The sequence below is a fragment of the Chiloscyllium punctatum genome, chromosome 48 (assembly GCF_047496795.1).
Source record: "Chiloscyllium punctatum isolate Juve2018m chromosome 48, sChiPun1.3, whole genome shotgun sequence".
Classification (NCBI taxonomy): domain Eukaryota; kingdom Metazoa; phylum Chordata; class Chondrichthyes; order Orectolobiformes; family Hemiscylliidae; genus Chiloscyllium; species Chiloscyllium punctatum.
This window is the reverse complement of record NC_092786.1, coordinates 37,510,748-37,528,552: the sequence shown is the minus strand read 5'-3', so window position 1 is coordinate 37,528,552 and position 17,805 is coordinate 37,510,748. Positions and strand designations below refer to the sequence as shown.

The 17,805-nt window shown below is 40.2% G+C and overlaps 1 protein-coding gene across 2 annotated transcripts in view; it reads left to right on the top strand.

Moving 5' to 3' along the window:
• ccpg1 (cell cycle progression 1) overlaps positions 1-17,805 on the top strand; it is a 63,381-nt gene that overhangs the window by 31,916 nt on the left and 13,660 nt on the right. For both annotated transcript variants that reach the window (XM_072564974.1, XM_072564973.1), the window contains exons 7-9: positions 3,558-3,596; positions 8,109-8,209; positions 13,815-13,940. In XM_072564974.1, coding sequence (XP_072421075.1) covers positions 3,558-3,596; positions 8,109-8,209; positions 13,815-13,940 — 266 coding nt within the window. The remainder of the gene's footprint in view (positions 1-3,557; positions 3,597-8,108; positions 8,210-13,814; positions 13,941-17,805) is intronic.

The window sequence follows — 17,805 nt, the reverse complement described above, 5'->3', positions numbered from 1 at the left end:
CATCCTCCTGTACTGGTGGTAGAATATAGTTGTTGTTGCTGGCGACATTGTACTAGGTATTGTGATGCCATGCTTAACTGCTTCCAGTTTCTGAGAACCAGTTCCTTTTTAATATTTTTTGCTTTAACTTCGAGTAGAAGAAGGGAATGAGACACTTTTTATTATGAGCATGCATAATCTGACTTATAGTCGAGCATATTGTTCAAAAAATTGTGATGGTCATGAATTGCACAAGGAAAAGTTTCATTTGCTATTTGTATAATTTTGTGGATTGAGCTGTTGCGTCTTCTAAAGATGTTGTATATTTTACTTGAAATGCAGATGGTTTATAGGTCATTTAGATATATTGTTCCCTTAAAATATTTGGCTTTATGGATAGCTTTTTTGTGTATTTTCAGGTGAATTTGAAGGTAAGAAAGGCAGTGAGTACAAGAACCAAAGTTATTTGAATTGTTTGGAAATATTTTACCAAATTTACATGCATTGGAGTGGTAATTAAGAGTCTTGATGCTGCAAGTTTTATTGCTCAAATGTGCTCCTACTGATTTTCTTTTAAATGTCAAGCTAGATTTTCTTTTGTTTCATAAGAATGATTGACTTATTTCAAATTAAATGATCACCAGTGACACCCCAGTTGTTTAAATGTATGCAATGCAGCAATGCATAATTCCTCTAACGTTTGGATTTCAAGGAATGTAGCACCTAATTGAGGACAAGCATGCTCAGATTTTCTTCCTCTTTGGTGATGGTCTTCAAAGATATGATATTTTCAGCTTGCATCCTGCTCTACATCACCTCCCTCCTCTCCATCTAGGGGCCCAAACAGTCCTTCCTTATGAAACAGAGGTTTACCTTCCTCTCCTCCAACCTAATTTACTGTATCCAGTGCACCAATGTGGTCTTCTCTAAATCAGTGCGATCAAATGTAAACTTAGGCAATATTTTGCCAAACATCTCAGTCGGGCCCATAGCCTGACCTCCTGGTACCGCCCATTTCGATTCTCCTTCCCACTCCCTCTCCAATATGTCCTTCCTGGGTCTCCTTCATTGCCACAGTGAATCAGACTGCAAATGGAGGAACGGTGGGCAACTGTCTGTGTGGAGTTTGCACATTCTCCCCTTGTCTGCGTGGGTTTCCTCCGGGTGATCTGATTTCCTCTCGTGGTCCAAAGATGTGCAAGTCAGGTGAATTGGCCATGTTAAATTGCCCATAGTGTTAGGTGCATTAGTCAGAGGGGTGTGGGTTGCTCTTCGGAGGGTCATTGTGGACTTGATGGGCCGAAGGGCCTGTTTCCACACTGTAGGGAATCTGAATCTAAATCTAAATCTAAATTCTAACACCTCCTTTTCCACCTGGGCAGTCTACAGCCTAGCGGAATCAACATTGAGTTCTGCAATTTCAAATAATCTTCCCACCCATCCCTGGACTCCCTTTCCAGCTCCGCCTCCTTCCTTCCATCCTCTAACCAACCCTTCCTTCCGGCTACCTACTGAATTCATTCCTTGCATCGACCAACCAGGGCGCACCCACCTCCTGTCTTCCCCTTTCCCTACCCACAACCCTTTCGCACCCTCTCCCTCTTTATCTGCAGCTCTTCCTACCTCCATGTCCATTCCTGAAGAAGGGCTATACCCGAAACGTCGACTTCTCCACCTCCTGATGCTGCCTGGCTTGCTGTGTTCTTCTAGCCCCCTACTTGTCAACATGGAAGTGACAATCTTCTTGTACTCACTGAAAGCAAGTCAGCACAGAGTAAATGGATCAGGCCTACATTCCAAATCATCAGAGCACCAGGTAGCAGTGTCTCAAAGTGTACTATGTATAACTAGGTGGCACGTTTTTCAACAGTTATTTTGAGCAGTTGAATAGGTTATAAACATAATCATGTACTGGAGCTGATGATAACACTTGCAGTAGCCAAATTGAAGATATTTTATACTGGACATAGGATTTGAGTTGGTATTTGAAAGCATTCTGGAATGTATGCAGCATGTAAAATTTGGTTTAATATTGGTTGGCTGTTTACACACAGCATCAAATGCCCCTAACATTTTTTAAAGTTTGGTGCTTAAAGCATGTATATATGTTATATCAGTTAATTACTACAAATATTACATTTGTAATTTTTTTCCTGTAGCATGCATTAAATGCAAATATTTTTCTATTGCAATTTGAATGTATCTGATGTAGAAACATATATTTTCTTTTGAAGTGTTTGCATGGATGTTCAGTGAAATGCAGCTGTGAAGTTCTATAAATTCAAAATGCATTGTTTTCTTCAAAAAATTAGCTCATTTGATTGTGTTAATTCTTAAATTGAAAGCAAAATTGGAAAATCTAAATATGATTAATATGGTCATAATAATATATGACTAATTAATAGTTGCTATTTGAATTTACACTATTTTTGTGCTTGAAGTTATTATGCACATTGTTTTATAAATATGCCACTGTATAACCATACAGTGACATACATAATCCAGGTTTTAGTTAGATCTTTGAAATTTCAATAATCTACACATTCAAAGGAGTTTTGCTTGTCTTACAATTGTAAATCAATGCATGCACTACAAACAATAAGACAGCTATATTAAGACAAATATCCAAATTGACTAACTGGATTATAAACAGAACTCTTTTACATCATTCTTACCAGCTTGTGGGCAGCACGGTGGCACAGTGGTTAGCACTGCTGCCTCACAGCGCCAGAGACCCGGGTTCAATTCCCGCCTCAGGTGACTCTCTGTGTGGAGTTTGCACATTCTCCCCGAATCTGCGTGGGTTTCCTCCGTGTGCTCCGGTTTCCTCCCACAGTCCAAAAATGTGCAGGTCAGGTGAATTGGCCAAGCTAAGCTGCCCGTAGTGTTAGGCAAAGGGGTAAATGTAGGGGAATGGGTCTGGGTGGGTTGCGCTTCGGCGGGTCGGTGTGGACTTGTTGGGCCGAAGGGTCTGTTTCCACACTGTAAGTACTTACTTTGTATTATGTATACTTTTCATACTGTCGCATATATACTCTGTTTTAGTTTGATACACTGTTATTGTTTTTTTCTTGTCCTTCCTTCATTATAACCAAAATCCAAATACTCAAGCCAATTTGAAACTATAAAATTGGTTACTTTGTGACCCACAAATAGAACTGACAGTGTCAAATAGGCCTTTTATTTTTATGACTTGATTATAGAAATGAAAAGTAAACAAATTGACATACAAGTGGTAAGTCAAACCTGCAAAAAGTTTTAAGATTTTCAAACCAAGGAGTGGTTTAAAAATTGAAAGCTGCACTGACCTGAGTTCAGACACTGCAATAAACCTTTGATCATTGTGCAAGGATGCAATGTGAAGTTGTGTTTGTGTAGTGGTAAATTAGGTCATGCTTGCGATCCTTTCAGTTGTCTTTTTTGTATTGAACTGAGACAGTAACATCTGTGTGTACACACAGATGATTGTGAACTTGCATGTATAGTTGTTGAAAAAAAATTATATCAAGTCTCTGTTGAAATAAATTGTATTTGGGGTTGAGACTAACGTGCAAATTTAATACTTGATCCCTGTTTAGGAGACATTCAAGATGGCAGCCAGTTGCCTCTGAAGAGGGGTGAGACGAAGCTCATTTGAAATAATGGGGAGTATGAGAGGGCCATCCTTGCTCTTGATAGCCCCCATTAAACTTTTTTAAAACATTGCTTTAAATGTATATTTTAAGTTTATACTTTAATTAGAATTTCAGCAGTGTAGAATATATTTGGGAATTATTTGTCACTTGGAATGCTACATTAGTGTACATTCATATATACATACACTCTGGCACTTGATCCTTCACTTATTTGCACATTTATTTTCTCCTTAGTGATGAGTGTCTCTTTGTAGTGTAGTTATATTCATTTCCTGATCATGAAGCTCAGCAAAGTGTTTTAATTTTCATATTGTTGCCTACAGACCAGCAAGTGAACATCAGTGTGTTTTGTTTAACTTTTTTCGATAACATAACATATGCAAAATTGTGGGACTTTTCTGACGTATGGACCATGTTCACTAGAAGTTTGATGGTGTACATTTCATTTATAATATAGGACAGTTGAATTTAGCAGAGGGTTCGCTTCTTTTCCATCAGACAAAGCATGAGTAAAGTTAATGTATTGATGTGCTAACCTATTCATGCATCCCTGTTCCACCAGATAATTTTTTTACAACAGTGTCGTCTAGTCTAGCCTGCTAGTAAGAAGCCAAGTGATTGTGGTTTGCACAGCCTCCAAGTAGTATTACCAACTTATTTCTAGAGAGAGCAGTTTTCTTATTTTTAAGAAAGTCATTATAACTTAGTTAGAAAGTAACAAGTATTACTTTTCCTGGTTACTTCAGACTGATAAAAAAAATTAGGAAAAAGCATTAATCTGATATGATTCAAATTAATTGATCTGAAATTACATAGCCATTGTTCAGTGTCTGTTTTATTATGCTCTCATTTTTCTCCTTGGCCTCCTTCAGCTAGAAGATTTTTCTTATCAGTGCTAAACAGCAAATTTTAATGTATAAGTTTGAATGGTGAGCGTTGCCAACTTTTTCAAGTGGTAATACCAAGCTAATCCTGATCTTGTTCTCATCTGGTGTCCTCACATATCCTTATGATCAGTTAGAGTTTAAATCTAGAGTGTGCCTCTCAAATCAATACCAATAAAATTAATTTTGGGGCAATTTTTCTGATGGAAGTGTTAAACCTCATGGCCCCCCGTCACTTACATCTTGCTGCTCCCGCCTCCCTTGTGTGTGTCTTGCAGTGAGCTGACAGAAAATTCTTGGGGGATAATTTTCCTCCAGCTGCGCGTATGAGTTAGAGGAGCTGTACAAGTTAAAGGGAAAGGGGAATTGACATTTGAGGCATAAGCCCTTATTCAGGAATGAGGAGGGTGTGCCAAGCAGGCTAAGATAAAAGGTAGGGAGGAGGGCCTTGGGGGTGGGGGGAGGGGGTGGGGTGGGGGTGGCGTTGGGAATGCGATAGGTGAGGGTGATAGGCCGGAGAGTGGGTGGGGGCGGAGAGGTCGGGAAGAAGATTGCAGGACAATAAGGTGGTGCTGAGTCTGAGGGTTGGGACTGAGAAAAGGTGGGGGGAGGGGAAATGAGGAAGCTGGAGAAATCTGTATTCATCCCTTGTGGTTGGAGGGTTCCTAGGTGGAAGATGAGTCGCTCTTCCTCCAGGCATCGTGTTGCCATGGTCTGGCGATGGAGGAGGCCAAGGACCTGCATGTCCTTGGCGGAGTGGGAGGGGGAATTAAAGTGTTCAGCCAAAGGGCATTAGGTTGATTGGTGCGGGTGTCCCAGAGGTGTTCTCTGAAACGTTCCGCAAGTAGGCGGCCTGTCTCCCCAATGTATAGGAGGCCACATCAGGTGCAGCGGATGCAGGAAATGATGTGTGTGGAGGTGCAGGTGAATTTCTGATGGATATTGAAGGATCCCTTGGGGCCTTGGAGGGAAGTGAGTGGGGAGGTGTGGCTGCAAGTTTTGCATTTTTACGGTTGCAGGGGAAGGTGCCGGGAGTGGAGGTTGGGTTGGTGGGGGGTGTGGATTTGACAAGGGAGTCGCGGAGGGAGTGGTCTTTCCGGAACCCTGATAGGGGTGGGAAGGGAAATATATCCTTGGTGGTGGGGTCCATTTGGAGGTGGCGGAAATGACGAAGTATGATCCGATGTATCTGGAGGTTGGTGGGGTGGTAGGTGAGGATTAGTGGGGTTCTGTCCTGGTGGCAATTGGAGGGGCGGGGTTCAAGGGCAGAGGAGCGGGAAGTGGAGGAGATGAGGTGGAGAGCATCGTCAACCACATCTGAGGGGAAATTGCAGTCTTTGAAGAAGGAGGCCATCTGGGTTGTTGGGTATTGGAATTGGTCCTCCTGGGAGCAGATGCGGCGAAGGCGAAGGAATTGGGAATATGAGGTGGCGTTTTTACAGGGGGCAGAGTGGGAGGAGGTTTATTCTAGGTAGCTGTGGGAGTCAGTCGGTTTATAGTATACGTCCGTGTTGAGTCGGTCGTCTGAGATAGAGATGGAGAGGTCTAGGAAGGGGAGGGAGGAGTCTGAGACAGTCCAGGTAAATTTGAGGTTGGGGTGGAAGGTGTTAGTAAAGTGGATGAACTGTTCAACCTCCTCGTGGGAGCACGAGGTAGTGCCGATACAGTCATCAATGTAGCAAAGGAAAAGGTGGGGGGGTGGTGCCAGTGTAGCTGCGGAAGATGGACCGTTCCACATATCCAACGAAGAGGCAGGCATAGCTAGGGCCCATGCGGGTGCCCGTGGCTACTCCTTTGGTTTGGAGGAAGTGGGAGGATTGGAAGGAGAAGCTGTTAAGAGTGAGGACCAGTTCAGCCAGTCGAAGGAGAGTGTCAGTGGAAGGGTACTGGTTGGTTCGGTGGGAAAGGAATAAGCAGAGGGCTTTGAGGCCTTCGTGATGGAGGTGCATAGGGATTGGATGTCCATGGTGAAGATAAGGCGTTGGGGGCCGTGGAAGCGAAAATCATAACAAACCTGACTGCTCCAGCCGACCCATTGTCTCAGCCTGCTCCTGCCCCACCGAACTCATTTCTGCATACCTTGACACGGTCCTGTCCCCCTTAGTCCAAGAACTCCCCACCTACGTTCGGGACACCACCAACGCCCTCCACCACCTCCATGATTTTCACTTCCCGAGCCCCCAACGCCTTATCTATGTAAAAACGCCATCCCATATTCCCAATTCCTTCGCTTTTGCCGCATCTGCTCCCAGGAGGACCAATTCCAATACTGAACAACCCAGATGGCCTCCTATACATTGGGGAGACAGGCTGCCTACTTGCGGAACGTCTCCTACTTCCTCATTTTTTCCCCCCTCCCCCACCTTTTCTCAGTCCCAACCCTCAGACTCATCACAGCCTTCTTGACCTGCAATCTTCTTCCCGACCTCTCCGCCCCCACCCCCTCTCCGGCCTATCACCCTAACCTTAACTTCTTTCCACCTATTGCATTCCCAACGCTCCTCCCTCAAGTCACTCCTCCCTACCTTTATCTTAGCCTGCTTGGCATACCCTCCTCATTCCTGAAGAAGGGCTTATGCCCGAAACGTCGATTCTCCTTCTCCTTTGATGCTGCCTGACCTGCTGCGCTTCTCCAGCAACTCATTTTTTAAGCTCTGATCCCCAGCATCTGCAGTTCTGACTTTCTCCAAGTTAAAGGGAAATACTTGCTTGAGGCAAGTGTTTTAAGTAAATATGGGCAATAAGATATACATTGTAAAAATTGATGACACTTGCATTTTCTGATCGATTTTGTTAAAATTTAATACTTGTTGCTATATTCCAAAAGAAATTCACAATCAGCATATGTTTAGAGCCAGGCCTCTTTAAGCAAAGTAAGGATGTTTTAAAATGCATACTGGCTGCTTTAATAAACCTTTTAAAAGAAGAGGCATGCCAATGTTAAGAACTATGTACTAAAATTCAGTACTCAAAAGAATAGGGAGACGAGATGGGGGATGTTGCAACTTGGGTATGAGCTCTCAGTGGCAGGAGGGGCAGTGATGGAATTCTAGATGTGTGTTGTACTTGGCACAAACTGGAGAATTGGATAATGCAGGTGGGTAATCACAAGCATAACTTAGTGCAATATAAATTTGTAGCTTCATTATTACTGAATCATTGTTTATTTTGTGCAATTAGTATAGTATGTAAAGATGACAACACAAAATCCACATATAATTATTTATTAAAATGAGACATACCCCATTTATTTCATTCTGTGCACATTTGTGTTTTACTTGGAGGTAGTTGGTCATTATTAGGATTTAAAGGGGAGACAGGAGAGTGAATGAATATTTTCGTACAGTTATATAAAACCTGGCGGGACAAACTGCAACTAACTACAACAACCATTGGACTTATATGAAAAAAATTGTCCTTCAGTTTTTACTTGTCCTAGTCATGCTACATTTATTTCACAAATTAGCCTTATCATTATTTGCATGTGCTACTTATGAGTGTCAAATATTTCATTTTTCAAATAACCAGTCAGCAATGCACGGATAAAAGATAATCCAAAAGCCTGTCTTTTTGATAGTACCATGGTGTGTTTTCTTTTGACTCATTGCAGGAACGACCCAAATTCAGGAACAGCAAAAAATAGTGAAGAAAATTCATGACGAGGAATTGAATGATGTTAAAGATGATCTTTTTCAGTGTCAAAAGGATCAAGTAAGTAAATGCCCTAAGTCATTACACAGTGTGTTAATACTACCTTGTACCCTCACTTCAACTGAAAAAAATGAAATCTTCAGTACAATGAAATCTCCAAACAGTGAATTATTCAGTATTATATTTTAGTTGATTTAGTGTTTTGTACTGTGTACATAGAAGCAGATTGGTGACAGAGTGGTGGTTGAATCGAGAATAACATTCAGCACAGTGCAGTTTCTAGTTTTACCATGTAATAAGAATCCAAATTGCTTCACATTGTTGCATGCTTTTGCTGTTACGCAATTTTCAGAAAAACATTGATGTGTTATCGAGATAAGATTCATGAGCATAGATATTGAAAAGTTGTGGCCAAAGTGCTAAGAAATTTCTTTAATTTTTGCTGCTCTGGAGTAATGTGCATGGCTGTGGATACACTCTTTCCCTGGTCTTGAGTATTACATTATTTTATTATTTCTATCTTTCCTTTCCTTTCTATCTGGACTGTGTAGCCAACTTACTCATCTACTCATCCACAGTTAGTGTAGGTACTGTACTGTACTGCCCCCATTAGTTCATATGAACTAGGAATAGAAGTAGACTGTTCTGCCTCTTGAGCCTATTCCATCATTCAGTAAAATCATGTCTGATTTATTTGAGTTTTGAATTCCAAATTTGCATCTTCCAATAAATAACATTTGATTCTTCTGTTTAACGGGAATCTACCTATATCTGTCTTAAAAAATATTCAATGACTTCGTCTCCACCATCTTCTGAGGCAGAGTGTTTTAAAGTCTGTCACTCTCCTGAGGAAAAATAGTTCTCATCTCTGTCTGTAAAGATAACTCTTAAATTTAAGACAGTGCCCTAATTTCTGGACTGACCCACAAGAGGAAAATTGTTTTATATTCATCTTGTCAAAACCATTTGGGATCTTTATATACTTTAATAAAATCACCCGACTCTTCTTAACTCCAGTAGAAGCCAGTCCAGTTTGTCCTCATAAGACAACAAACTCATTCATGAGATGAGGAGACCAAAGATACAAAGTATTTGGGATGTGGTCTCACCAATGCCCTGTGTATCAATAGCATAATGTCCTAACTTTTATGTTCAGTTCCTTTTATAATAATTGATAGCATCCCATTAGTCTTTTTGATTACAACTTATTATGACTCATGCACAAGAACCCTAAATCAGTCTACACTTTGGAATTTTGCAATCATTCTCCGTTTAATGCTGCTTCTTTTTACACTCTGGCCAAAGTGAACAACTGAACATTTTCACTCCATCTACCACATTTTTACCTACTTGATAAAACTATCTGTTAACTGTCTGCAACCTTCTCATATCATCTTCACAACATACTTTCCTGCCTAACAGATAGCTGTGAATTTAATAACCATGCCTTTGCTCCTCTTGTATAAGTCAGTAATGTAAGTTGTAAAACATTGAGGCCCCAGCCTGGATCACTGTAGTCTTCATACCCTGCTAATTACCCTCCATACTCTGTTCACTGCCAGTCAATCTTCTGTTCATGATAACATGTTACTCCCTAACTTTTATTTTCCACAATAACCTTTCACCTGTCACTTTATTAAATGCCTTCTGGAGATCATGCACTCTCCCCTTTACTCATTGCGCATGTTTGTCCTTCCAAGAACTCAATTAAATTGGTTAAGTATGATTTCCCTTTCACAATATCACACTGACTTCTCCTAATTACCTCGTTATTCTAAGTGCATAGCTAAAATCTATGTAATGAGCAATTTTAACACCTACTCCCCTTAGGTTTCAGGCTAACTAACCTATAGTTTCCTGCCTCTTTGAATAGAGGTGTTATATTTGCTTCTTTACAGTTTAATGGAACCTTTCCTGAATCTAGGGAATTTTGGAAGATTAATGCCGATGCATCTATTACCTCATCAGCTGCTGTTTTTTTTCAGGCCCGAGGATCTGAACCCAAAGACTTGTCAGCCCACAGCTACATCAGTTTACCTAGTACCATTTCCCTTGTGACAGTAATTCCACAATGGTCTTTTGTCCCTTCTACCTCCTAAATTATAGCTATTGTTGGAATGTACTTTTGTATCCTTTTATAGTGAAGACAGAAGTAAAATACTTCATTATATCTGCTGTTATCTACAATTAACTCCCCTTTCTTGCTCTCCAGAGACAAACACTCACTTTGTTTTATTTTTCCTTTTTAAATACTCAGAGAAGCTCTTGCTCTGTTTTTACATTCCAAACTACCTTACTCGCAATCTTAATCTCTTCTTTCTGATGGATACTATCTGTTCTTTACACTCTGACCATCTCACCTGCCACTTCTCTTTGTTTAGTTATCTTCACAGTCCTCTTCTGTCCTATCCACTGTCCTGGTTAATATTTATCCCAGCTCTTGTTAATTTATTCTGGCATTTCTGCACTTTTGCTCAATTCGTGCTGGAACTCGGTTTTTTTGCTTTTTCTTTGGGCTAGTAGTCTAAAACAATTAATGTCAAAACACTCTTACTAAAGCAAGGAATATTGATTGAATGAGTGAGTGGAGCAACAATATTTTTGCAGATTCCAGGTTTAAAATCAAAGTCCCACTTTCCATTGGCCTCTTAATGAAAATTTGAAGCAATACAAACAGAACAAAGTTGCTCCTTGGAATTTAACTTTTTTGCAGTTTCTGAAGATATTTTTCTGTTCAGAAGAAGACATACATTCTGTCAATTGTATCAAGCTGATCACGTAACTTAAATAGTTGCTGGTTTCAGCCATACCAGTATGTTCAGTGGTGTAGCTGACTTGATGCTTCATATGTCCAGCTGGCTGAACTACAGAGTAGCAAAATAACATTCCAGTATGCCTGTCAATCATTCCATCAGTACTATCAGACAGAGGTTAGCACTGCTGCCTCACAGCACCAGAGACCTGCGTTCAATTCCCGCCTCAGGCTGACTGTGTGGAGTTTGCATGTTTTCCCCGTGTCTGCGTGGGTTTCCTCCAGGTGCTCCGGTTTCCTCCCACAGACCAAAAATGTGCAGGTTAGGTGAATTGGCCATGTTAAATTGCCCGTAGTGTTAGGTGAAGGGATAAATGTAGGGGAATGGGTCTGGGTGGGTTGCGCTTCGGCGGGTCGGTGTGGGATTGTTGGGCCGAAGGGCCTGTTTCCACACTGTATGTAATCTAATCTAATCTAATATTTGACTCCTAAGTCAAATAAGTCTAATTTGTGCCAGTGAAAATTAGAATCATCCCTTGAATGGAGATTTATCCAGTAAGGAGGGGAGGGTGGTCAGTCAATATGCTTCTGTCCCAAAAATGCTAAAGAATGCATGTTTCTTTACTATTTGTGAGAAATACTAAAACAATCTGCTATATTGGCGAAGGCCAAGTGGAGTATCCCACAGATTTTCTGATATTTCCAATTAATTTTGATGTTTGTCACTGATCGTAATGTAATCCAGCAATGATTGACAGCAATCTATTTCATAATATTGCTGGATAGGATTTACAGCAACACAAAATGTAATTCCGTAGTAGCTCATGCATGATATTTTTTAGTGAGCACTGAATAATCCAAAATGCTTTGAACCATTTAATATTGCTTAGTGCCTCCATTGCAATGTTGCTCAGTGCTCAAGAGGGTTGAGAATGTGATCCTTAATGACCACTAATTAGCAAGAATGACAAAGTTAGATGTTTTTAAAATTAACTTGCACAATCTTTGTGTGAATGGTATTTTAATTTTGGAGAACTGAACCTCCATAGCTTAAACATTTTAGAGTTAAAATGACTTCACTGATGAATAACATGTAAATAGCTGCGTCATAAAGACTGGTAGGTGTTTGGTTCAACTCTTAGCTGTCCTAAGTGAACTAATCCCATGAAGCAACAGTAGGAATCTTTTTGTCCTGTACCCCACTATATGGGAAAGATGCAGCGATTTGCTAAGGCTTCTTTGGCAATTCAAACCCACTACCTTTACCACCTAGAAGAACAAGGGTGACATCGGAACACACGATGTGTTAATGCCAGAAGAGAGAGAGAGAACGAGATGGTGGAGGGTTGTTTTTCAGACTGGGGGACTGTGACCATGGGTTGGAGTTTGGTCCACTTTTGTCATTTATATTAATGATTTGGATGAGAATATAGAAGTATGGTTAGTAAGTTTGCAGATGACAACAAGATTGCAGGATAGTGGACAGTGAAGAAGGTTACCGAAGATTACAAATAGATCTTGATCAATTGGGTCAAAGGGCTGAAGAGTGGCTGATGGAGTTTAATTTAGATAAACACGAGGTTATTGCATTTTGGTAAAATAAACAAGGGCAGGTCTTGTACAATTAAAAGTAGAGCCTTGCGTGGTTAGGTTGTAGAACAGAGAAACAGAGGGTTTCGGGTCCATAATTCTTTGAAATTCGCATCATACAGATAGGATGGTTAAGAAGGCATTTAGCACACTTGCCTTCGTTGCTTGGAACTTTGAGTTAGGATGTTATGTTGAGGTTGTACAGGACATTGGTGAGGCCTCTTTTGGAGTACTGTGTCCAGTTCTAATTGCTGTGTTATAGGAAGGATATTATTGAGCTGGAGAGCATTCAGAAGAGATTTACCAGGATGGTCTGGGGATGGAGGGTTTGAGTTATAAAGAGAGGTTGGATAGGCTGGGACCTTTTTTTCACTGGAGGGTAAGAGGTTTATAAAATCATGAGGGGTATAGACAAGATGAATGACAGATGTCTTTTCCCGAGGATGGGGGATTTCAGGACTAGGGGACATATTTTTAAGATGAGAGGAAGATTTAAGGACATGAGGAGCAACCTTTACCCAGAGTGGTTTGCATTGAATGAACTTCCAAGGAAGTAGTGGATGCAGGTACAGTTAGAATATTTAAAAGACTTTGATGTAAGTACATGAATAAGAAATGTTTGGAAGGATACGGGCCAAGCAGAGGTAGGTGGGACTGGGTTAGTTTGGGATTATGGTTGGCATGGACTGTTTGGACTGAGGACTCTGTTTCTGTGCTGTATGCCCTATGTCACCACCTGCAAGCCCTACACCGTCCTCATTTGGAACTATAAATTGCCATTCCTTCATTGTAAATATGCTAAAATCCTAGAACACTCTTTCTGAGATCACTATGGGTGTAATTATATCACAGGTTACAATGGTTTGGGAAAGTAACTGACTATCACCTTGTGCTAGGGCAATTAAGGATGGACAATAAAAGTTAACTTTGCCACTGATTTTCCCCCATCTCATGAACAATAAAAGAAATGCCAGGAATTTCCACTTGTACACTGTTCAGCAGTCCCTGCTGGAAGGCCAAGCAGGAGATGTTTGAAGATTGAATCATTATGAGCAGCAATACCCTTTTGCATTGATTATTTTGTTGATAATTGGTGCTAAGGCTCACTTGTATGGAATGACCAATTAAAGGAATCAGAGACGAGCAGTACCATACAACTATCACATTAGCAGTCAACGCATTCAGAAGGGAAGCTTAGGTGGTTAAAGATGGGGAAAGTAACCATCATAATTCATTTAAAATGCCAATTATTTAACACAAAAGTATGAAAATAGTAGGTGCAGCAGTCATATACTCTCTGATAGCTGCCATGTTATAAATTAGGCTGGAACTGAGGAACTTTTGGAAGACATAAAGGAAAAACCGGACATGTTGCTTACACTGACAGAGCTTATGGATAAGATGAAAAAAGAAAATGAACAGCTCAAAGAAAAACAAGCTGAGCTTCAGGTAACTTGACCATTCTTGGATATTTATGTGACTGTTCTCAATATTAATACAAATGATCTTGTAAGTGTCCTTTAAACTACAGACTTATTGGATTTGTAACATCTGAATATATTTTATCTGATTGCTTCATTTGTTGAGCTCTAAAACTTGCGAGTATCAAAACATAAACTAATATAGTTATATGCTGTTATTGTTCGGATACTGAAGCAGTAGACTGGATTTTGCAACTCCTTGCTGGGTGTGTTTTCAGTAATGCATGACATTGCCTTCATGCCCACCCTTGAAATGGTCTCCATAATACAGTATGGGTAGGGTGCTACTCTCTTGCATATCCTTTGGCCTGTTGAGACCACTTCTACAGTCTACTGTTTCAGGCAGAGTTGCAAAGGCAATGCATACAGGGCATCCTCCAAATGACATACCCCAAAAAAACAACTTCCTATTTTCAACTGCCTCCCGTTGCCCAGAGCATTGATTGCCATAATGCACTGGGCAACAGAAGGCAGTTAAAAATAGGAAGTCTGTTTTTGGAGAATGTCATTTAGAAGATACCCTGAATGCATTGCCTTTGCAACTCTTTGCCTGGCCTTCAAAGTCTATACCCTGTCCAAATCCCCCTCCCAAAATAAAGTGTACAGCTGCACCCTACTCACCCAAAACACTCAGGATTCCCCTGTGTCCAATTACCACTACATGCTTTATGGAGTTGCTTGTAGTTCTACTAATGCCTTGTCGTAAATTCTGGCACTGCTGGGCAGTAAGAGATGCCAGCCAGCTATCAAGGATGGAAGTCCCTATGGCAGAAATCTGGCCCCACGGCTTTTCGAGGGCGTTCACCGCACATTAATGTTACAGGGCAACCTTTTTGTACATTTGCCAACTGCCTTTTCGTTGGAGGGAGGGTTGGTGCAAGTTGTAATTTTGTATCTGAAACTTTTAAAAGTTAAACTTCCTTACCCTCCTCTGTTTTTGTTTTCTTTTTCTTAAAATTGGCCTGATTTCGCAGGTTGTATGTTTCCAGAGGAATTCGAGTCCAGGACACCACCAACAATTCCAACTGTGGAGTCAGAAAAAAGACTTGGGAACAGAGAGAGAAAGCAATACAACCATGAAACCACAGGAGTGGAAAAGGAAACCTGGGAGGGGGGGCCCACAGTATTTAGATGGGGGACTTTTAGCCAAGGGGAAATTTTTAAGGAAGAGAGATAATAAGGGCAGACTGGAATTCGGGCATCCAGAACTGTGGGAAATCAATCTAGGACAGAGTCAGTTCCACAAAAACAAAAGACAGACTCAGAAAGTGCACCAGAAAATATCCAGAAGAAAGGTTACAAGTTTTCCTAAGAAGGAAAGAACCAATAATACCTGCCACAATAAAAAGAAACGAGTGCAGAGCGTTCACCAGTGTTTCCAAAGAACCCACAGTACTCATCAAAAAAGCAGAAAAGGACCTTCAAAATTTTCCAGAAAAGAAAAAGCATGCTCCAAGTATGCCATAAAATCTGACATTGGTCTCCAAAATAAGCTCTTAAAAAAGAGTCTTCAAAAAAATGGAAAAGACAGGAAAGTCTTCCAAAAGTCCCCTAAGAAAAACACCCACAATGCCAATCAGAGAGCCTACAATACTCAATCCAAATTACATAAAAAATCCTGCACCATATACCGTAAAAAGAGAAAACAGCCTAATAGTAAGAAAAACCCATGTCTACCCAAAGACACCCGGAAAACAGCAGACCGTGCTTATCATAAACAAATATGTAATCAAGTTCACCGTGAAATGCAGAACAAAGCCTCCAGTATCCAAACTAAAGTAGGTAAAAGCCAACAACACTCAAAGAGAAAACAACCCATTACTTTCAAAGAAGCCCATGTTTTCCCAAAGAAACCCAGAAAGGAGCCAACAATGCCTGCTAAAAAGAAAGGGAAGGGCTCACCATATTTGGCAAAACAAATAGAAAGAAGTTTGCAATATTCAAAGAAAAAAAGGGCAACATCCATTATAAAAAGCTCCCACAATCAAATGAAAAAGTCACAGAAAAGAGCCAATAATGTCAAGCTGAAGACATCCAGAAACAAGTCCACAAACTTTGCCAGTCAACCTGCAAAATCTAGAACAAAAACTAAGCTTAAATAAACACATGATTCCAGAAAACTGCAATTAATGTTCTCTTGTCCTTTTATCTCTTCCTCTGTCCTCCCAGCTCTCACTTATTAGCTCATCGAGGTGGCTTGTGAAACATTTTCATTTGCACAATTGCCTCATTCTCTCACTGCTCCATGGTGTCTCAGTTCAGTCTTTGTTGATTGTATTTTGCATGGAATGTGGTTTATTTTATCTATATATGTGCACAAACACATTCACAGTTTGTTTCCCTTAGTAAAATGCAGTGTAGCATTTTGTAGTTGGCCATCTTGATGAGTGCCAGATGCTTAAGGGGCAGTAACTGATGTGCAGTTGCCCAGTAAGTGAATGCATTTGAAAGTACCGTGTGTAAATTGAGACTTTACTGCCAGTAAGTCAGTTTTAAAGCTTTTGTACCAATGACAGGGAATTGGCAAATTAAAGGGAACTCTTAAAGGATAGATTTGGAAAAAAAATTGTTTGTTTCCTTCTGCAACCTGATATTTGGATAGAATGAATGGAATCTCCTATTCACCTTTTTTTGTAATGACGTGGTACCTGCTCTGCTTGCTTTCACAGTACGGTAGATGAGATTGTTGGGAAGTGGTAGTCTTAGTTTCTAAGACTTAATCGCAATCATAATAGTTTGTAATGATTCCGGTGTATCCAGGATAGTATTCAGATATGTAGGGTAGTTATTAAAGTTTTCACATGCTTACTTCAGAGATTACACAAATGTTGTTCTTGGGAGAATTGATTGGAGCAAATAAAATTAATTCAAAATGAAGTTCAATGAAAATGTTTTTAATGTTCCATAGTAAAATTATACTATTAATATTCAAGAATGAAATAGAGCAGAGATTTATATCAAAATAGTACCTGGACTCTAACTGTTAAATTATGCAAAGTTCAGATAAATCAGGGTTGTATTCCCTGCAGTTCAGAAGATTATGGGATGGTATAATTGAAGTTTGCAAGATATAGAAAGATGCTGAGAGGGCAGATTGGAATAAATAATTTATGCTAGTTGGGGCACAGTGGGACTGGAGCATTGTCGAGTAATGAGAGTCAGGCTTTTCAGGTGAGAAATTAGAAAACGCTTCTTCGCGCAAAAAGTGGTAAAACTTTGAAACACATCTGAAAATGCTGATTGATGCTCAACCGGTTGCTGATTTTGAAACTGCAACTGATAGATTAGTTTTAGCCAAAAGTATGAAAACACAAGAGACAAAGACCCATAGCCTAGCAGCTATGATCTAATGAATGGTAGAACAGTTTGAGGGTCTAAATGACTTCGTCCCATAGCCTGATTTGAGTCTGTTCAATATTATCTCTCGCACTAAGTAAGATACCTGACTTGACCTGTACATTGCTGAAGGTGAGCCATAATTTTGCTTTTAGAATAGGCATTAAACTATGATGTTTGTGTTTTTACTCTTTGGCAGAGAAGACTTTTTCAATTAATCGCTGCTTACATTTCTTGGTCCTTATGTTGATCATAAGGTTTTAGATTTTCGCATTTATTTTCAAATGCTTCTTGATCAATGATAAATTTCTAATGTTAAGCATGTTTACTTAACTACCAGGCTATAATTTCTATCACCTTTCGATTTGCTGTGGTGCTATTGAGGGTCTTATGACCAAATCATATCTTGTTTCTTTGTGTACTCCCCATGTCTTCTCCTTGGAGTATCTTTGCAAGTTCCACTCCCCTTGCCACTCTTAAGATCCTCGCCATATGCT